This window comes from Oncorhynchus mykiss, chromosome 26 (genome assembly GCF_057628025.1).
Source record: "Oncorhynchus mykiss isolate SJ-2025 chromosome 26, ASM5762802v1, whole genome shotgun sequence".
Classification (NCBI taxonomy): domain Eukaryota; kingdom Metazoa; phylum Chordata; class Actinopteri; order Salmoniformes; family Salmonidae; genus Oncorhynchus; species Oncorhynchus mykiss.
The window spans coordinates 30,435,506-30,458,393 of record NC_143047.1 but is presented as its reverse complement, the minus strand read 5'-3'; the positions used below and the strand labels follow the sequence as shown (position 1 = coordinate 30,458,393).

The 22,888-nt window shown below is 43.4% G+C and overlaps 1 protein-coding gene across 1 annotated transcript in view; it reads right to left on the bottom strand.

Moving 5' to 3' along the window:
- Positions 1 to 22,888, bottom strand: part of LOC110506127 (protein unc-13 homolog C) — a 301,686-nt gene that overhangs the window by 277,420 nt on the left and 1,378 nt on the right. The window contains exon 2 of the mRNA XM_090222664.1: positions 4,712 to 9,084. Coding sequence (XP_090078790.1) covers positions 4,712 to 8,825 — 4,114 coding nt within the window. The 5' untranslated portion in view covers positions 8,826 to 9,084. The remainder of the gene's footprint in view (positions 1 to 4,711; positions 9,085 to 22,888) is intronic.

The following is a 22,888-nucleotide window of genomic DNA, read 5'->3' as shown; positions in this document are numbered from 1 at the left end:
CAGTCAACTGAGAGTATTGGTATTTGAACAGCAATCTAGGCCCAGAGTTAGTAGGACCCCATCACAACAATTAACATAACAACACAACTCCCTCTCCTGCTTTCCTTTTTAATGGCACTTTATTTGCATCTTTTATATATAGACGCTTATAGAATGTGGCACAGTGTGCCAGGACCAGGGTCTGCCTTTCTCTGCCTCTCCCAGGAGAAACCATCCGTAGCCAACAGTGGCAGCAGTAGTAGTAGAAAGAGGCTACAGTACACTACCATACAAAACTCATATAAATATTTTAAGCAAGGCTGACCTGGTTTGAGAATGCCCTTGGGAGCCCAATTATCATCTCAATACAGTAGTGGCAGCTGTAACACTAACACCAACAATAGCAGTGTTAGTAGCAATAGCTGTAGCTGTAAGTCGCTGTAGCTGTATTCATGCATGTACAGTATAGTCGTAGCTGTAGAAATAAAAATAGATTAGGCTCTAGCAATTGTCAAATAAATTTGAATTACCAATAGAAATAGATTTAGAAATAGAAATAGAATAAACAATAGCAAAATAACTAGTAATGACAAAAATGACAAAGTAATAACAACAGCAGCAGCATTAGCTGTAGCTGTAGCCATATCTGAACTGTGTTTGTGTGTGTATGTATGTGTGTGTGTGTGTGTGTGTGTGGGTGGGCTGTGCTGTGCTGTGCTGTGCTGTGCTGTGAGTGTAACCATGCACTATAGCTGCTACCACATGTAGGTCAAGAGTTGTTCACTTTAAACAAGATACAGGCTATTCCCCTGGTCTCGCCATAGCTCTGATTTAAAAACCTTTCTTCATTCCACTTAAAACAGTTCATTGTTTGCTTCACTAAATCATTAAAAAACACTTATACAGACCGAGAAATCATTTTTCTTTGGCCATATGTTTGTCTTATTAAGCTTGCAGTTTTGTCTGCAAACCTGAGCTGCAGAAAAAAGCGTTATTCCAGTAAGTCTAATCAGATTCATTAAATCATGCTTTTTGAGGTGTAACAAAACAAATCTAATATTCACTTTAATCAAAATGTCACGTTCTGACCTTTATTTCCTTTGTCTTGTCATTATTTAGTATGGTCAGGGCGTGAGTTGGGGTGGGCAGTCTATGTTTGTTTTTTCTATGATTTGGGTATTTCTATGTTTCGGCCAAGTATCGTTCTCAATCAGAGGCAGGTGTCATTAGTTGTCTCTGATTAGGAATCATACTTAGGTAGCCTGGGTTTCACTGTGTGTTTGTGGGTGATTGTTCCTGTCTCTGCACCAGATAGGGCTGTTTTGGGTTTTCACGTTTCTTGTTTTGTTAGTTTGTTCATGTGTAGTCTTTATTAAAGAACCATGAATAGAAACAATGCTGCATTTTGGTCCGCCTCTCCTTCACCTCAAGAAAACCGTTACAGAATCACCCACCACAACAGGACCAAGCGGCGTGGTAACGGGCAGCAGCAGGAGCAGCGAAATAAAGACTTCTGGACTTGGGAAGAAATCCTCGACGGGAGAGGACCCTGGGCAAAACCAGGGGAGTGTCGCCGCCCCAAGGTACAGCAGGAGAAGCAGCAGCAGGAGCAGCGTGAGGAGGAATGGACATGGGAGGACGAATTGGACGGAAAAGGACCCTGGGCACAGCCTGGAGAATATCGCCGCCCCAAAGAAGAGCTGGAGGCGACGAAGGCAGAGAGGCGCTGTTATGAGGAGGCAGCATGGCGGCGTGGATGGAAGCCCGAGAGTCAGCCCCAAAAATGTATTGGGGGGAGGCACAGGAAGTGTGGCGAAGCCAAGTAGGAGACCTGCGCCAACTTCCTGTGCTTACCGGGGGGCGAGAGAGACCGGGCAGGCACCGTGTTATGCGGTGGAGCGAACGGTGTCCCCAGTGCGGGTGCATAGCCCAGTGCGGTACATACCAGCTCTGCGTATCGGCCGGGCTAGAGTGAGCACGCATCTGAGCTCTACGCATCTGGTCCCCAGTGCGTCTCCTTGGGCCGGCTTACATGGCACCAGCCTTGCGCACGGTGTCCCCGGTTCGCCTGCATAGCCCAGTGCTGGCTGTTCCACCTCGCCGCACTGGCAGGGCGACCGGGAGCATTCAACCGGGTAAGGTTGGGCAGGCTCGGTGCTCAAGAGCCCCAGTGCGCCTGCACGGTCCGGTCTATCCGGTACCACCTCCACGCACCAGCCCTCCGGTGGCAGCCCCCTGCACCAGGCTGTCTCTCCGTCTCATCCCTACAGGTGCTCCCGCCTGTCCAGTGCTGCCGGTGCCTTCCTCCTCTCCAGCGCTGCCGGAGTCTCCCGCCTGTCCAGCGCTGCTAGAGCCTTCCTCCTCTCCAGCGCAGCCGGAGTCTCCCGCCTGTTCGGCGCTGCCAGAGCTCCCGCCCCTCAGTCCAGAGGCGCTAGAGCCCCTCAGTCCAGAGGCGCTAGAGCCCCTCATTCCAGAGGCGCCAGAGCTACTCAGTCCAGCGCTGCCAGAGCCTTCCTCTCCAGCGCCGCCAGTGCCGCCAGTCTGCAAAGTGCCGCCAGTCTGCAAGGAGCCGCCAGTGCCGCCAGTCTGCAAGGTGCCGCCAGTCAGCCAGGGGCCGCCAGTGCCGCCAGTCAGCCAGGGGCCGCCAGAGCCCCTCAGCGCCAGAGCCCCTCAGCCCCTCAGCGCCAGAGCCCCTCAGCCCCTCAGCGCCAGAGCCCCTCAGCCCCTCAGCGCCAGAGCCCCTCTGTCCCGAGCTTCCGCCCCTCTGTCCCGAGCTTCCGCCCCTCGGTCCCGAGCTTCCGCCCCTCGGTCCCGAGCTTCCGCCCCTCGGTCCCGAGCTGCCGCCCCTATGTCCCGAGCTGCCCCTCTGTCTAGTGGGGTCATTTAGTAGGGTCGCCGTGGTTAGGAGGCCACGGAGGCGGACAATAAGGCGGACTAAGACGATGGTGAAGTGGGGTCCGCGACCCGCGCCAGAGCCGCCACCGCGGACAGACGCCCACCCAGACCCTCCCCTATAGGTTAAGGTTTTGCGGTCGGAGTCCGCATCTTTGGGGGGGGGGGGGGGGGGGGGGGGGGTACTGTCACGTTCTGACCTGTATTTCCTTTGTTTTGTATTTATTTAGTATGGTCAGGGCGTGAGTTGAGGTGGGCAGTCTGTTTGTTTTTCTATGATTTGGGTATTTCTATGTTTCGACCTAGTATCGTTCTCAATCAGAGGCAGGTGTCATTAGTTGTCTCTGATTGAGAATCATACTTAGGTAGCCTGGGTTTCACTGTGTTTGTGGGTGATTGTTCCTGTCTCTGTGTTTGCACCAGATAGGGCTGTTTTGGGTTTTCACGTTTCTTGTTTTGTTAGTTTGTTCATGTGTAGTCTCTATTAAAGAACCATGAATAGAAACCACGCTGCATTTTGGTCCGCCTCTCCTTCACCTTAAGAAAACTGTTACACAAAATGAGCATTTTTAAGCAAATGAATAATATAATTTCAGCAGGTTTCATGAGATTCCAGCCATAGTCTAAGGTATACCGGTTGATTCATTTAGCACATCCCAAAGGGGAAATGTAATAGCAGAGCAATAAGACTAATCATATTTTGACATTATTATCAATTCTTAAAAGTGGGTCAATGTTCCACTAAAAGCATTGACGGAATTCACAAGAATAGACCTAGTTCACTAAATGGAAAGGCTAATGTGCTCCAGGCATGGTAAACACACACCACTTGAATTTGAGGTTTAGTTTTTAGTTCATATTTCTAAGCTGTCAGAAATAGTGCGTTCTTTTGCTTTCATTGTTCGAATATCCCTGATGGTCGATGGTAATGGATGGAATCCATGTTGTTTGAGTCTGAGCTAATCTGATTTTCATTGTGCCCTGGAACATGGGTGTTGAGCCATAAAATGTTTTAGAGCCATAAAATGTTCATGAGGAAGAGACATACTCACAAAAATCAGACAACTCTCCAACTGAAAAAATACCCTTGCATTCTAAAATAAAAATTAATCAGTTTAAGTCAGCTATAAAGTGCTGCACCACGTGGATTATGTTATACATACCTCTAACCCTGACACTAACCTTGCCCACCTTCAAAGAAAACAGTTGTCCCTTCATATTAGCGTCAAACAGTCAAAGTCAACCTAAAAGTCCCTGAAATCCCAACACCGGTGGAACAGATGCTGGGGGTTTCCAGGAGCTCATGCACATTCCACTACAGGCCTCAGTCTGATCCTCAAGGATTCTCTACCAAAGACATGTTCAACTGACACCAATCATTCCACACCTCAGATAAATGTCTGTTCAAATGTCATGGATCAAAGTCAGATAGTACACAAACATATATATTTTATAGTGCATACTTTACATGTTACTGTACTGTTAACTGTATGACTGATATCCACAGTGGATAATGTAATGACTTATTATTACATACATACCATAATTTGAACCTTATGACCTGAACTGAGTAAAATAGTAATAGTAATATAGTGTAACCCTTTCTGCACTACACTGGTACAATGCCAAAGATGAGTAAAGAGAGAAGACAAAGTGTAGCAGCCTGGTCCCAGATCTGTTTGTGCTGTCTTGCCAGATCCAATGGTCAAACTTGGCATGACAACTACCATAGCAGTTGGTTATACAGTGCGAACCAGATCAGGTTTAATGTGTAGTAAAGTGAAGTAAAGTGTAGTGTAGTAAAGTGAAGTAAAATGTAGTAAAGAGAAGGTGTAGCTACCTCCAGCCAGGATCTGCTGCTGAAGCTCATCCATCTGCTTCCTGTAGGCCCTCAGCGCAGCCTCCTTAAACGTAGGACGGATGCGCTTTTTGGGTGGAGCCTCTGCAGGCATCTCCTCCTTCTCCGGAATGTTTTTGTTCTCATCCTCTAGGTTTTCCGTCCTCTCAGACGCAGACGCTTCGGAGGTCTCCTCCATCTCATCCCCCTCTTCCATGTCCTCCATTAACTCCTCTTCCTCCTCCTCCTCCTCTTCTTCTTCCTCGTCAGGCTCCTCCACCTCGACATACTCCACCATGGCCTCATACTCTGCTGTGTCCTCTGCCGTGTCCCCCGTCATGACATCATCAACGTAATCCTCACTGTGCTCCTCGTCGTACTGCTCGTCCAGACTACAGTCATACTCCAGAACGACTGCAGCCTCCTGGATGGCCTCAACTTCTTCAGAGTCCTCGTAATCCTGGGTGGTAGCCTCATAGTCTTCAGAGACATAATCCTGAGAGGCATCAGGATCATAATCCAGTATGGGCTCCTCAAACTCCTCTGTCTCTTCTGTGTCGTTGGCATTGGACCGGTTCTCCAGGTTGGCCAGGACCTGCTCCATCACCCCGACATAGGCGGTCTCGTTGTCCTCCAGCTGGTCACCAGGGGCAGCCTCATCTTCATCTTCAGCCTTGTAGACTAAGGAATCTGTGTAGACGTCTGAGTCAATGGTGGTGCTGGAGTCGTTGGCCGTGGAGGTGGACAGTGTGCGGAAGCGGCCCATGAAGGAGCCTGAGTCTGGGGGTGGTTCCGGGGGAGCGGCACTAGGTGGAGGGCCTGACTTCCACACCACCTCCAGGGCTGATTTTGCCTTCTTCAGGGTGGAGCCGAACCCAAAGCTAAAGGACGGAGCTTTGTCGGTGAGGTCGATACTGAGACGGCTGCTCCAGGACTTGGGCACCTCCTCTACAACATTCTCGGACCGGATCTCGCTCTGGCTACGGTACATGGTGGATGACTTTGTCTGGCTCGGTTGGAAGTTGTGTTTGACATCAAGCTCAGGGAATGTTTGGGTGGATAGTTCAGGGGCTTCTTTAGCTGCCATTTTAGGAAGCGTGTTAGATGCCCCTCTAGGAACCATTTTAGGTGTCTCTTTTGGACGAGTTTTATAAGTGTCTTTGGGAGGTGTTTTCACAGCCTCTTTTGGACTTGTTTTAGGAGTGTCTTTGGGAAGTATTTTCACAGCCTCTTTTGGACTTGTTTTGGGAGTGTCTTTTGGACTTGTTTTGGGAGTGTCTTTTGGACTTGTTTTGGGAGTGTCTTTCAGAGGTGTTTTAGGAGCCTCTGTATGAATAGCTTTAACAATTTCTTTAGGAGGTGTTTTAACATTCTCTTTAGGAATCATTTTGGCTGTTTCTCTTAGTTTAATAGTTTTAGCAGCCTCTTCAGCAATTGATTTAGCAACCTCTTTTGCCGGTTTAGAAGTCACTTTATAAAGAGTGTTAGAAACTTCTTTAGGAATAGTTTTAGCAACCTCTTTAGGAATAGGTTTAGCAACCTCTTTAGGAATAGTTTTAGCAACCTCTTTAGGTGTTTTGGCAACCTCTTTAGGAATAACTTTAGCAACGTCTTTAGGAATAGTTTTAACAACCTCTTTAGGTGTTTTGGCAACCTCTGTAGGAATAATTTTAGCTACCTCTATAGGAATAGTTTTAGCAACCTCTTTATGAATAGCTTTAGCAACCTCTTTAGGAACAGTTTTAGCTAACTCTTTAGGAGGTGTTTTAGCTTTAGGAGCGGCTTTAGAAGTTTCTTTAGGAAGTGTTTTAGCAGTCTCTTTAGCTTTAGGCTTATGGACAGGTGGTGTTACAACAGGTTCTTTCGCTACGATAGGGGCTGTATAAAGAGTAGTGGGGGGAGCACTACCCAGCCGGGCACTCTCCTGTTTGGTGATCTCCAGGGGGGCGGTGTCCAACAGGGTGCTTTCCACCATATCCAACATGAAAGTCTCCTCCCCTTCAAATGCCAGGTCCACCTCCTGACACTTGGTGATGTTCTCAGGGAAGCCAGGGATGGCAGCTGGGTCAAAGGGGCTGCTGACCTCAGACACCAGGTTCTGCTCTGTGGAAGCGTCCAGCCCGGAGTCTGCTCCCTGCTCCAAGTGAGGCCAGTCTTTCCATGGGGAGAGGTCTCCCTGCAGAGACAGCTGTGAGCCGCTGTAATGGCTCCTATCCCCAGACATGCAGACCAGCCCATTGCTCACCCCACTGTCGATGGTCTCTGTGGTCTCGGCCTCGTTGGGTTCGGTGTACGGAGGGTTCTCCTGGCTGAGGGTCTGGCTGGCGTACCACGATGACGCCATGTCCTCCTGCTTCCTCTGCCACAGCTCCTGGTCTGAGGAGGATAGTAGAGAGCTTCCATTGGGCCGGCTGAAGTACTGGCTCTCTGAGAATTCTTCAGAGTAGGACTGGCAGAGCTTGGAGCAGTCAGACTCGGAGCGGCTGAGCTTGGGTGTGGAGTAGTCGCTCTGAGATAGCCAGCCGGGGGTGAGGTCCCCATAGTAGGGCTTGGAGGCTTTGTCAGACTCATCATAGGAGTCATCAGCGTAGTGAACTGAGGCAGAGTAGCCTGCCTCATCCGCAGACCGGCTACCGTGCTCATGGTGACCGTGCCTCTTTTTATCTGCTTTATGTTTGTGAACAGGCTTAGACACCACCATTGCATATTTGTTCTTGTTTAGTTCGTCTAGCTCCTTGTCACTGTCCATAGAGTCCCAATCATCACTCTCAGCTTTGTCCTTGGCTGAGACCTTAATGTCCATGCTCTCGTAGGTTTGAGAAGAGGACATTTCTCCTTTATCTTTCTTTTCCTTCACATCATGAGTCGTTAAGCTATCAGTGGATACAGATATACCAGTCCCCTTCAGTTTGTAGCATTTTTTCAAAACGAAATCTCTATCTGAGGGGGTTGAGAATATTACAATAATAGGCCTAGGTTTTGCATTGGAACATTCTCTTTGTTGCCCTAACCGATGGGCTAGCTCTATTTTAAGTGTTTTATGTGCTTCAGCAAATCCCATTTTGTCCATTAGAATGTGATAGATGAGACTCTCAGTTTTCTCCAGCTTCTCCTCAGGGACGTTTATGAACCTCAGACTGGCCTTGTTGGCCTGGTGGCTGACCTGCTTGATGTAGTCGTGGATGTCTCGCGTCTCTCTCCGGGACTGGACAAAGCCAGTACGCAATTGTTCGATCTCGGTCTGCACCACCTCCACACTGGAGGAGATCTCGTCGATGGAGTTCTTCAGGGCATTGACGTGTCCCCTGAGTTCTGAAAGCTCTGTCTCGATCTGGCTGATGCCCTGCAGCTCCTTAAAGATCATCTCCATCACATCCTGGGTTTGGTTAATGCAGCCTGTAGAGCTGGAGCCGGCTTCTAAGGCAGAAGTCGACTTCTGCTGCCTCCCAGCCCGGTCCAGGGACTTGCTCCGGATACCCAGGGTCTTCCTCCAGTTGCTCACCTCGGAGTCCGAAGACACGCACTCCTGACTCTTTTTCCATTTCCTCAGCTTGCGTAGCGCTCCAAGTCGGAGAGTGTGCAGACTTGAGCGCTCCACCCTCTCACCCTCTGAGCTGCCATCGGAGGGCGCCAGACTAATGAGGCTCTTCCTGTTCCGTCTCACTGGCATGGTGTGAGATTTCTGCTCATCGAATCTACGCACAGGTTTGACCTCGCTCAGGGAGTCAGAGTATTCGCTATTGATGGAGAGGATCTCCTGGAAGATACTCTCATTATTGTTCAGCAGAAGAGCATTTTTCGGGAGTCCGTTCGCTATCGCTACACGGTAACTGAAAGTCGGTGAGAGAGAGGAGCAGTCGTTTTTTACGTCGTCTAATTCAAGAGAGATGTTACGCGCCGAGGAGCATTTGCTGATTTTTTTCACTGTGGTTTTCAGAGTGGTGGAGAGTGTCGGCGTCAGGTTACCTTGGTCACGCAAATCAGTGGTGGTCAATTTGGGCTCTTTATTGTCGCTACTCTCTTTCTTCTTTGTGGGATTCGCCAATTTCTTTGTAAACATTCCTTTGCAAATCTTCACGATGTAAGATGGTAGAGTCTGGAGCAGGGCAGAAACCATGGAAGGCAATGCTTTGAGAGACGTCTATTAAAGATGCAGTGGAGCAGCTCTGCTCAGACTGAGGAGCCAGCGGTGGAGGAGCCAGCGGTGGTGTTGGTGGAGGAGTGGGGAGGAGGGAGTGTCAACCCCCAGGCAGACACACAACTCTGACAGGCCTGCTTAGAAGAGCTTGTGTAAAAACTTCAACTCTGTATATCCGAGTGGTGGACGGGAATCACTGTGAAATCCACTGGCTCTCCACAGGACCAGACGCATTGCTCTGCAAAAAGAGAGAAACAATAGGAACTGTTAGTAAAGGCATAGAAGAAAGATACTGGAGCATATAGATACTATAACAGAGATACTCTAGCACAGATACTATAACACATTGGAACTATAGAACAGATGTACTATCGCACAGACATAATTTAGCACAGTGATACTCTAGCACACAGACACTCAGGCACACACAGATGTACTATCACACAGATAAACTAGTACACAGATATACTAGCACACAGAAATACTAGCACACAGATATACTAGCATACAGAGATACTAGCACACAGATATACTAGTACACAGATATACTAGCACACAGAGATACTAGCACACAGAGATACTAGCACACAGAGATACTAGCACACAGAGATACTAGCACACAGAGATACTAGCACACAGATATACTAGCACACAGATATACTAGCACGCAGATATACTAGCACACATAGATACTAGCACACAGAGATACTAGCACACAGGTGTGCTAGGACACAGATACTTTATCATCAGATAATATAGCACACAGAGATATTAGGATTGCGAAAAACAAGAAAACAGCAATGCTCTTATCATGTAGAAGGATTAATCTGATATCATTGAGGTGAAACCCAGTGAGCCACACATAAAAATCCATAATATCTACAGATTCACACTGGGAAAATCGTCACAGGCTCACTGTCAAAGACTGTAGTAGGATGGGATTCACACAATCCACAACCAATGAGTGTGCTTGATTTAATTTGGGTAAAATAAAGTAAGAGGTCCATGCATCACAATAAAAATCAATTTAAGTGGACTGTCCACCATTAGAATCTTCTGCTAGTGCTTTTATGGTGAAGTGTGTGTGTGTGTTGTGTGTAGTTGTGTGTATATGTCTGCATACGTGTGTATGTGCGTGAATGCATATCTTGCGTGTGTGTTTGCGTGAATGTGTAGGCTGTGTGTGTATGTGTGTGTGTATGGATTTCTCACTGTCAATAGAGCCAATGGCCACATTTATAAGCATCCTTTTTACAGCAGGAGGCAGGCTATAATTACTTCAGTAGTTAAAATGCTCTGATACACCACCTCACACACACACACCACACACACCACACACACACATACACATCATAATGCTCCAACACACAATGTCCCCACATACTAAATACACAATTACACTCTAACCACACTCTGACACTGTGTTAATCAGGATAAAATAACTAGCTATATTTTATTCATCTCAAATTAGAGACTCAGTGAAATGAGTGGGTCTGAACCCAGTGACAGGGTCTAGATAGTACTGAGTATGCATGGTTTGACGTGTTCGATATAGTAACGTCATTACTCCCTGACCCAGATCAGTCCTGGTACCTCTACTGGGGCAGACTGAGATATGTTCTGTTTCTGACCCATTACACACCATGCCCCCAGAGGCTGGTGCTTTCTATTCTGGCTCACAAAGATCACTATTATAGAAAGGTATGGGGGAAATACTGTACATATTATCATTATTATGATTTACATTATGAGAGTTGATCATTGAAGTAAAGGTCTTATTATTGCCATAGTGCTCTAAGGCAGAAGTAGAGCACCTCAATCATTGAAATAACAGGGCTGAGGGCTTTAGCTAACAGTATTGCAATACTAAGGGAATAAGGGAATAGTGTGCCAATTCAGATTTACACCAGAACTGTGGGATTAGGTGCCCTGACTGAGCAACACAGGGATGAACCCCACTTATCTTGAGTTTTCACTTAAGTCTCCCATTGTCCAACATCAACGCATGCCTTACACGAAGGTCCAAATTGTGCACGCTTATCTCAATCCCGAATCAGGCCCCCCATGATTAGCTACCGGTGAATGGCTGGCGAGGGGGGTCTGGATCTGATTGGCTAGCTGTGAGCAGCTAGCTAGGAGTGGCTTTATTCGATTGGTTGGAAGCGATTGGCTTGTGAGCGGCTAGCTGTGAGCGAGTAGCTATGAATTGCTGGATGTGATTGGCTAGCTGTGAACAAGCAGATTTGAATTGCTGGATGTGATTGGCTAGCTGTGAGATGTTGGTTGTGATTGACTGTCACTGGCCAGGAGAGGCAGCCAGTGAGAGGGGACTGTTGTGGATCTTAAGTCGGCAGCTGCTCCACATTAGTTCAGGGGTTTAACCACTTATGCATTCATAGCCTTATGACCACAGAGACATTCTCTCTCTCTCTCTCTCACACACACACACACACACACACACACACACACACACACACACACACACACACACACACACACACACACACACACACACACACACACACACACACACAATGCTCACGTGAAATGGTCTGTGAAACATAGCATCAGCATTAGCCTTTACTGCTGGGCTGTGACTGTGAGCCAGCAGGTCTAACAACATGGGCTGGGTCACTTGGCTTCAACAACAGACCATTTTGCATTCAACAGGCATGCTACTTTATATGGTGATAGCTAGGAGATTATTTCAGATGTTACTTTCTCAAAGTGCTTTTCAATGTGTACTGAACAAAAATATAAACACAACATGTAAAGTGTTGGTCCCATGTTTCATGTGCTGAAATAAAATATCCCAGAAATGTTCCATACACACAGAAATCTAGTGAGCGTTTCTCTTCTACCACCTGACAAGTGTGGCATATCAAGTAGCTGATTATACATTACACAGGTGGAGCTTGTGTTGGGGACAATAAAAGGACACTCTAAAATTTGTCACACAATGCAATGCCACAGATGTCTCAAGTTTTGAGGGAGCGTGCAATTGGCATACTGACTGCAGGAATGTCCACCAGAGCTGTTGCCGGATAATTGAATGTTAATTTCTCTACCATAAGCTGCCTACAACAACGTTTTATAGAATTTGGCAGTATGTCCAACCGACAACGTGTAACCACGCCAGACCAGGACCTCCACATCCGGCTTCTTCTCCTGCGAGATTATCTGTGACCAGCCACCCAGACAGCTGATGAAACTGTGGGTTTGCACAATCGAAGAATTTCTGCACAAACTGCTCATCTGCGTGCTCGTCGTCCTCAGCAGGGTCTTGACCTCACTGCAGTTTGGCTTCGTAACTGACTTCAGTGGAAAAATTCTCACCTTCGATGGCCACTGGCACAACTGCATTTTATGGATAGCAATTCGAATGCACAGAGATACTGTGACGAGATCCTGAAGCCCACTGCCGCCGCAATCACCTCATGTTTCAGCATGATAATGCACGGCCCCATGTCGCAAGGATCTGTACACAATTCCTGGAAGCTGAAATGTCCCAGTTCTTCCATGGCCTGCATACTCACCAGACATGTCACCACCAATTGAGCATGTTTGGGATGCTCTGAATCGACGTGTACGACAGCGTGTTCCAGTTTCTGCCAAAATCCAGCAACTTCGCATAGCCATTGAAGAGGAGTGGGACAATATTCCATAGGTCACAATCAACAGCCTGATCAACTCTATGTGAAGGACATGATACTGAATGGTTTTCTGATCCAAGCCCCAACTTTTTTTAACGTATCAGTGACCAACAGATGCATATCTGTATTCCTAGTCATATGAACTACATAGATTAGTGCCTAATAATTAATTTATATTGACTGATTTACTTAAATGAACTGTAATTGTTGAAAGTTTCGTTTCCATTCTTTTCAGTGTATTTAGTAACGTAAGGAGCTAAAAAGCCTGGTGTAAGGATTACGTTTCTGTAGAATGAACATACAACCTCCATGTAAAGTCTATGTAGGCTACAAATACAGCCCACATATTGCACACATGAACCCTTGCAAAAAACAAACATTTTCCATTTAGTAAAATGTTGGTGATATGAAATATTTCTAGTTGTATAGTCAATATAAGAGTTGGTATTACAAAGTTGCAGCCTGCAACCAGAACCTCAGAAAGTGTCGTCCCTAATATAATATAAAGGGAAACAACTGTCATTACAGATGTGTACTAAGATCTGTTACAGGATGGGTCCCAAATGGCACCTATTCCCTATATACTGTAGTGTGCAATACTTTTAATTAGAGCCCTATGGTACACTATATAGGGTATAGGGTGCCATTTTGGATACACACACAGTGCTGGGCTGTGACTGATTGACACTGCTCCTTCTCCAATGTAATGTGACTGTAATGCAATTGTCTTCTCTGAGAGGTCAGGGTTCTCCTGTTCTCCAGGGCTCCATCCCACATACCCCCCTATTCCCTACATGGTGCACTACTTTTAACCAGGGCTAGGATCGAAAGTAGTGCACTATGTAATGAACAGGGGGCAATTTGGGACGGAACCCTGGTCACCACTCATCCCTGGGATGTTCTGCCTGGACTCTGGCCAGACAGACCTGCAGTCCAGGGCTCCTTTTCCAGACCCAGATTAAGCCTATCACTCCTGGACCTCAAAGCACTCACTGTCCCAGGAGGACCACTTTGGAAATAATCGTTTTCATTACTACGTTCATGTGCTATCCTCTGGGTCTGGGATAAAATACTCTACACTTATCTTTCTTGTTATGTACATATTATTTGTAACCAAAAATAACATAGAATACAATCACATATGTACTATATTCTATTCCATAATATTCTATTCTATTGTTTTCTATTCTATTCGATCTGTTTATTGGACTGTTCTAATAGAATTAGTCTTTATATGGGTCTTTATGAGAGCGCAAAGGGTAGGAGAAGAGAAGAAAATCTGATCTTTACTGTACGTAGCCAATCCCCAGGCCACACTACCACAGCTTGCCACACCCCTGATCTATAGCTACCCAATCAGCAGGTCTGAAAGTGAGCTCCAGGAAGCCAGACAGAGATAATCAAGACCTCAGTGTGAGTTTATGAACTGACGCCAAAACCAAAGATTAGACACGTAGCTATCAACACTCCATTATAAACTGGGTGGTTCGAGCCCTGGATGCTGATTGGCTGACAGAAGTGGTATATCAGACCATATACCATTTATTTTTACTGCTAATTACGTTGGTAACCTGATTATAATAGCAATAAGGCACCTCGGGGGTTTGTGGTATATGGCCAATATACCATGGCTAAGGGCTGTATCCAGGCACTCTGCATTGCATTGTGCATAAGAACAGTGCTTAGCCGTGGTATATACCACACCTCCTCGTGCCTTATTCCTTAATTATAACGCTGTCTGCTTTAACAAGTCTATTTTAACACACTCTTTTTTTAAACGCTCTACTGTAACACCATATAACTTAGCACCATCTATATAATCAAAGCCTCAGTGTGACCACTCTGACCATAGTGACCACTCTGACCATTGTGACCACTCTGACCATTGTACTTTGTCTCGGGTGAATGTACTTTGTTGTACTATTCCGACTGTTCTTTGACTTGTGACACCACTGTAAATATTGTACTGTTAGACACCGCGTAAACAAGATGTATTTTTTTCTAAACTCTCTTTAGTTACTGTAACCTCACTATTATGACTACTTTGACTTAGTGGATATTGTAACTGTAGTCTGTTCTGACTGTGACTAATTTGACTTAGTGGATATTGTAACTGTAGTCTGCTCTGACTGTGACTACTTTGACTTAGTGAATATTGTAACTGTAGTCTGCTCTGACTGTGACTACGTTTACTTAGTGGATATTGTAACTGTAGTCTGCTCTGACTGTGACTACATTGACTTAGTGGATTTTGTAACTGTAGTCTGCTCTGACTGTGACTACTTTGACTTAGTGGATATTGTAACTGTAGTCTGTTCTGACTGTGACTACTTTGACTTAGTGGATATTGTAACTGTAGTCTGTTCTGACTGTGACTACGTTGACTTAGTGGATATTGTAACTGTAGTCTGCTCTGACTGTGACTACTTTGACTTAGTGGATATTGTAACTGTAGTCTGCTCTGACTGTGACTACTTTGACTTAGTGGATATTGTAACTGTAGTCTGTTCTGACTGTGACTACGTTGACTTAGTGGATATTGTAACTGTAGTCTGCTCTGACTGTGACTACTTTGACTTAGTGGATATTGTAACTGTAGTCTGCTCTGACTGTGACTACTTTGACTTAGTGGATATTGTAACTGTAGTCTGTTCTGACTGTGACTAATTTGACTTAGTGGATATTGTAACTGTAGTCTGCTCTGACTGTGACTACGTTGACTTAGTGGATTTTGTAACTGTAGTCTGCTCTGACTGTGACTACTTTGACTTAGTGGATGTTGTAACTGTAGTCTGTTCTGACTGTGACTACTTTGACTTAGTGGATATTGTAACTGTAGTCTGTTCTGACTGTGACTACTTTGACTTAGTGGATATTGTAACTGTAGTCTGCTCTGACTGTGACTACTTTGACTTAGTGGATATTGTAACTGTAGTCTGCTCTGACTGTGACTACGTTTACTTAGTGGATATTGTAACTGTAGTCTGCTCTGACTGTGACTACTTCGACTTAGTGGATATTGTAACTGTAGTCTGTTCTGACTGTGACTACTTTGACTTAGTGGATATTGTAACTGTAGTCTGCTCTGACTGTGACTACTTTGACTTGGTGGATATTGTAACTGTAGTCTGCTCTGACTGTGACTACGTTGACTTAGTGGATATTGTAACTGTAGTCTGCTCTGACTGTGACTACTTTGACTTAGTGGATATTGTAACTGTAGTCTGCTCTGACTGTGACTACTTTGACTTAGTGGATATTGTAACTGTAGTCTGTTCTGACTGTGACTACTTTGACTTAGTGGATATTGTAACTGTAGTCTGCTCTGACTGTGACTACGTTGACTTAGTGGATTTTGTAACTGTAGTCTGCTCTGACTGTGACTACTTTGACTTAGTGGATATTGTAACTGTAGTCTGTTCTGACTGTGACTACTTTGACTTAGTGGATATTGTAACTGTAGTCTGTTCTGACTGTGACTACTTTGACTTAGTGGATATTGTAACTGTAGTCTGCTCTGACTGTGACTACTTTGACTTAGTGGATATTGTAACTGTAGTCTGCTCTGACTGTGACTACATTTACTTAGTGGATATTGTAACTGTAGTCTGCTCTGACTGTGACTACTTCGACTTAGTGGATATTGTAACTGAAAAGTCTGTTCTGACTGTGACTACTTTGACTTAGTGGATATTGTAACTGTAGTCTGCTCTGACTGTGACTACTTTGACTTGGTGGATATTGTAACTGTAGTCTGTTCTGACTGTGACTACTTTGACTTAGTGGATATTGTAACTCTAGTCTGCTCTGACTGTGACTACTTTGACTTAGTGGATATTGTAACTGTAGTCTGCTCTGACTGTGACTACTTTGACTTAGTGGATATTGTAACTGTAGTCTGTTCTGACTCTTGTGGCTGTTTCAGCTTTGATCATAAAGAGAGCCTTCGACCACAGAGCACTATGTATCTGGGAATCTGGGAGTGATACAGCGACTCAACGTTCATATTAAACAGCTGAGTTTCCCTTTATGAAATGCTACATCCGAATCGGCAAGTTAGGGTTTGACAAATGAAACATTCTCCCTCTCTCTCCCTCAGGAAAACTTCATATGCAAATATCTTTATGGGACCCAGGAGAGATTTTTATATAATCAAATTAGATGGGCAATGATCTGTGGGCATGAGAGAGAGAGATGGCAGACATTTTTCACCAAAACAGCTAATCACAGATTGATTACTAACATGGCTTCCTAGCCAATCAGCAGATGGGACAGATGTCACATGAGGGCTGTTCCAGAAAGCTGGATCAGTGAGGCAGCCAGCTGTCTTTAATATTCTGAAATAACTCCATCTTTTCAAGAAATATAGACTTGAAATTGGAATGGTATAATTATCTTGACAAACAACAACCCATAGTCAAGATTAGCTTCCTAAATAAACCAGAAAGTCTAAATATATATTTGACTGCTTATCAGAGCTGATCTAAAACACCCGAGTCACAGCTAATTCACTGGTGAATCCTATGTTTGTATTTGTATTTATTAAGGATACCCATTAGCTTCTGCCAAGGCAGGAGTCCATCAACATTAAGGCAGTTATATACAATTTACAATACAACATCCATGTGTACGTTTGTGTAGAGTGCATGTCTTATGATGTGTATGTGTGTCTGTGCCTGTGTGTCTCTACACGGTCCTCACTGTTCCATAAGGTGCATTTTAAGGTGTTACCTCATGTGGAATAAAGATCCATATAGCCATGGCTCTATGTAGTACTGTGTGCCTCCCATAGTCTGTTCTGGACTTGGGGACGGTGAAGATACCTCTGGTGGTATGTCTTGTGTGGTATGCATGGGTGTCTGAGCTGTGTGCTAGTAGTTTAAACAGACACTTCCTTTCATTCAGCAACACTTCTTACAAAAAGAAGTAATGATGAAGTAAATTACTTCTCCACTTTGAGCCATGAGAGATGTACATGCATAATATTCATGTTAGCTCTCCGTGTACATTTAAGGACCAGCCGTGCTGCCGTATTCTGAGTCAATTGTAATTTTACGAGGTCCAGCTTGTCTTCTCTTGAGAACCATGTCTGCCTAAGGCGGCCTTTTGCAATAGCAAGGCTATGCTCACTGAGTCTGTACATAGTCAAAGCTTTCCTTAAGTTTGGGTCAGTCACAGTGGTCAGGTATTCTGCCACTGTGTACTCTCTGTTTAGGGCCAAATAGCATTCTAGTTTGCTCTGTTTTTTGTTAATTCTTTCCAATGTGTCAAGTAGTTATATTTTTGCTTTCTCATGATTTGGTTGGGTATAATTGTGTTGCTGTCCTGGGGCTCTGTGGGGTGTGTTTCTGTTTGTGAACAGAGCCCCAGGACCAGCTTGCTTAGGGGACTCTGCAGGTTCATGTCTCTCTCTCTCTCTCTCTCTCTCTCTCTCTCTCTCTCTCTCCCCCCCTCTCTATCTCCCCCTCCCGCTCTCTCTCGGTCTCTCTCTCTTGGTGTCTCTCCCTTTCGCTCTCCCTCTCTTTCACACACCTGAGTCACAGCCCGACTGCTCTCTATCCGTCACCACATGAATTCAATTGATGGAGAAACATGATGATCAGTGTAATATCATGCCCCTTGACGTCTGGTGTCAAGTGTATAAGTGTGTGAGTGTAGGGGGGGATAATGTCAGCGGGATTGTCTGTGTGTGTGTGTGTGTGCACGCCTGTGTGTATGCGTACGCATCACTAGAACAGTGATAATAGCCCCACACCCATCCACTATCACAGTAATCATTAGCACAGCACACCCACCCAGTCTAATCTCTATGCTGTATATCTACCAGTCTAATCTACATGCTGTATATCTAGCAGTCTAATCTATATGCTGTATATCTAGCAGTCTAATCTATATGCTGTATATCTAGCAGTCTAATCACTGTGCTGTATATCTTGCAGTCTAATCTATATGCTGTATATCTAGCAGTCTAATCGCTGTGCTGTATATCTTGCAGTCTAATCTATATGCTGTATATCTAGCAGTCTAATCGCTGTGCTGTATATCTTGCAGTCTAATCTATATGCTGTATATCTAGCAGTCTAATCTATATGCTGTATATCTAGCAGTCTAATCGCTGTGCTGTATATCTTGCAGTCTAATCTATATGCTGTATATCTAGCAGTCTAATCTATATGCTGTATATCTTGCAGTCTAATCTATATGCTGTATATCTAGCAGTCTAATCTATATGCTGTATATCTAGTAGTCTAATCTCTATTCTGTATATCTTGCAGTCTAATCTCTATTCTGTATATCTACCAGTCTAATTCATGTGCTGTAACTACAGCTCTATCCTTGACTGGATTGATACAGCGTTTTTTACCCCTAGATGCTTAAAACCTCTTAAGGATCTGCCGCTTTTTTCAATTTTCACCTAAAATGACATACACAAATCTAACTGCCTGAAGCTCAGGCCCTGAAGCAAGGATATGCATTTTCTTGGTAACATTTGAAAGGAAACACTTTGAAGTTTGTGGAAATGTGAAAGGAATGTAGGAGAATATAACACATTAGATCTGGTAAAAGATAACACAAACAATCATCTTTGAAATGCAAGAGGCCATAATGTATTATTCCAGCCCAGGTGCAATTTAGATATTGGCCACTAGATGGCAGCAGTGCATGTGCAAAGTTCAAATGTTGTATCAAGACTGCCCAAATGTGCCTAATTTGTTTATTAATAACTTTTCATGTTCAAAACTGTGCACTCTCCTCAAACAATAGCATGGTATTCTTTCACTGTAATAACTACTGTAAATTGGACAGCGCGGTTAGACTAACAAGAATTTAAGCTTTCTGCCAATATCAGATACGTCTATGTCTTGGGAAATATTGTTGTTACTTACAACCTCATGCTAATCGCATTAGCTTACGTTAGCTCAACCGTCCCACAGGGGACCCACCAATCCTGAATGAGTTTTAATACGCTTTCAATAGTAATGGGGAGATCACCTCATCTACAGACTACATATCTAGTGTTAAATATCTACTATCACAAACTGGGTTTTTCGAGCACTGAATGCTGATTGGCTGACAGCTGTGGTATATCAGACCATATATGACAAGGCATTTGTTTTTACTGCTCTAATGATTTATTTAATTGCACCAAAGAAAACAAGTGATGTACAGATTCTTTTTAAACAGTGTGGTTGGAAAAAGGTTTTTTCATGAAAGTGTTTTTATGAAACCACATCACAACAAACACTATACAACACATAAGTACCAAAATAATACATACAACACATAAGTACCAAAATAATATATACAATACATAAGTACCAAAATAATATATACAACACATAAGTACCAAAATCATATATACAACACATAAGTACCAAAATAATATATACAACACATAAGTACCAAAATAATATATACAACACATAAGTACCAAAATAATATATACAACACATAAGTACCAAAATAATACATACAACACATAAGTACCAAAATAATATATACAACACATAAGTACCAAAATAATACATACAACACATAATTACCAAAATAATATATACAACACATAAGTACCAAAATAATATATACAACACATAAGTACCAAAATAATACATACAACACATAAGTACCAAAATAATATATACAACACATAAGTACCAAAATAATATATACAACACATAAGTACCAAAATAGTATATACAACACATAAGTACCAAAATAATATATACAACACATAAGTACCAAAATAATATATACAACACATAAGTACCAAAATAATACATACAACACATAAGTACCAAAATAATATATACAACACATAAGTACCAAAATAATATATACAACACATAAGTACCAAAATAATATATACAACACATAAGTACCAAAATAATACATACAACACATAAGTACCAAAATAATATATACAACACATAAGTACCAAAATAATACATACAACACATAAGTACCAAAATAATATATACAACACATAAGTACCAAAATTAAAACAGATAACAAAACCTACTAATTAAAAATGTATAAATTAATTGATCTGTAAAGATGAAAAAAATACTCCCCAAAATGTGTGTGTGCACTTGAGTGTGAGTGTTATGCTTTGTGGAGGAGATTACTGAGTAGTTTGGTTCATCAGGCTGACCTCCAGTCTTCGCTTGGAGTTATTGAGGGATGATGATGTTTTGGCAATGTGAGAATTCCAGAGTATGGCATCTCTGTATCTGATAGAGAATTGACTATGTGAGGTGTGGCAGTGGAGCGGGTGAAGGTTATCACAGTGTCTTGTGTTATACAGATGCATTTCAGAATGAACCTGGAAGAATCCAGACAAAAACTGTCTGGGAAGTATTTGTAGATGAAAGTGCATAATTGGCGTGCATTAATGTCATAAATAGACAAGATATGTCTATTTTCTTAAACAAAGGTGCAGATGGTTCCAGGTAATTAGAGGAGGTTGCTAGTTTACAGTTAGGAAGCAAGCCTGACCACTAATCTTTCTGATGATACCAACAGATTTCATCACTTTGCTGCAGACAAGTGTAATATGATCTTTCCAGGATAACTTTCATCAATTAGAGCTCAGAGGAATCTACTGGATGTGACTTGCTCCATTTCATTCCCAACAATTAAGATTCTGGCCATTTATTTTACAATATTTCTTGTTCTTACTAATGATAACAAAAAAGTTGGATTTTTTAGAATGCAGAGATAATTTGTTTATCTGGTACCATTCAGAAAATGTGTCCATGCCTGAGTTGGTTTCATTAATTAGTGAATCAACATTTTTGTGTGATAAAATTTAATTGGTATCATCAGCAAAGAGAATGGGAAGTACGGTAGAAGACAGCAGCGGTAGAAGACATGTTTGTAACCAGTTTATAATAGCAATAACGCTCCTCAGGGGTTTGTGATATACTGTATGACCAATATACCATGGCTAAGGGCTGTATCCAGGCACTCCACGTTGCGTCGTACATAACAACAGCCCTTAGCTGTGGTATATTGGCCATACTGTATAACACAGTATGTCTCTACTAATTTAACTTATATACTGTCTCTACTAATTTAACCTATATACTGTCTCTACTAATTTAACCTATATACTGTCACTACTAGTCTAACCTATATACTGTCACTAGTAATCTAACCTATATACTGTCTCTACTAATTTAACCTATATACTGTCTCTACTAGTTTAACCTATATACTGTCTCTACTAGTTTAACCTATATACTGTCTCTACTAGTTTAACCTATATACTGTCTCTACTAATTTAACCTATATACTGTCTCTACTAGTTTAACCTATATACTGTCTCTACTAGTTGAACCTATATACTGTCTCTACTAATTTAACCTATATACTGTCTCTACTAATCTACCTGTACATTGTCTTTACTAATCTAACCTGTATACTGTCTACTAATCTAATTTATATACTGTCTGTAGTAATCTAACCTGTATACTGTCTCTACTAATCTAATTTATATAATGTCTCTGCTAATCTAACTTGTATACTGTCTCTAGTAGTCTAATGTATATACTGTCTGTAGTAATCTAATCTATATACCATCTCTACTAATCTAACCTATAAACTATCTCCAGTAATCTAGCCTATATAATGTCTACAGTAATGTAACCTATATACTACCTCTACTAATCTAACCTATACATTTTCTCTAGTAATCTAACCTATAGACTGTCTCTGACAGTGTAGTCTATACTGTCTCTAGTAATTACATTTATATGCTGTACTATCTACCAGCTGCTAACCTAGATTACACTGGATTACCTCCAGACAGAATGCACTGAGGAACACTGCTATAATGTTCATGTAACGTTCACATAACCAAACCACGTTGAGATATCCAACCAAAACGTTGCCATAACGTTCAACCCACCAGACCCTCCAAGCTCTCTCTCTTCTCCCTCTCTCTCTCTTCTCTCTCTCTCTCTCTTCTCCCTCTCTCTCTCTTCTCCCTCTCTCTTTCTTCTCACTCCCTCTCTCTCTCTTCTCCCTCTCTCTCTCTTCTCCCTCTCTCTCTCTCTCTCTCTCTCTCGCTCTCTCTCTCTCTCTCTCTCTCTCTCTCTCTCTTCTCCCTCTCTCTCTCTCTCTCTCTTCTCCCTCGCTCTCTCTCTTCTCCCTCTATCTCTCTTCTCCCTCTCCCTCTTTCTTCTCCATCCATCCCTCTCTCTCTCTCTCTCTCTCTCTCTCTCTCTCTCTCTTCTGCCTCTCTCTCTCTTCTCCCTTGCTCTCTCTCTCTCTCTCTCTCTTCTCCCTCTCTATCTTTCTTCTCCATCCCTCTCTCTTCTCCCTCTCTATCTTTCTTCTCCATCCCTCTCTCTCTCTCTTCTCCCTCGCTCTCTCTCTCTCTCTCTT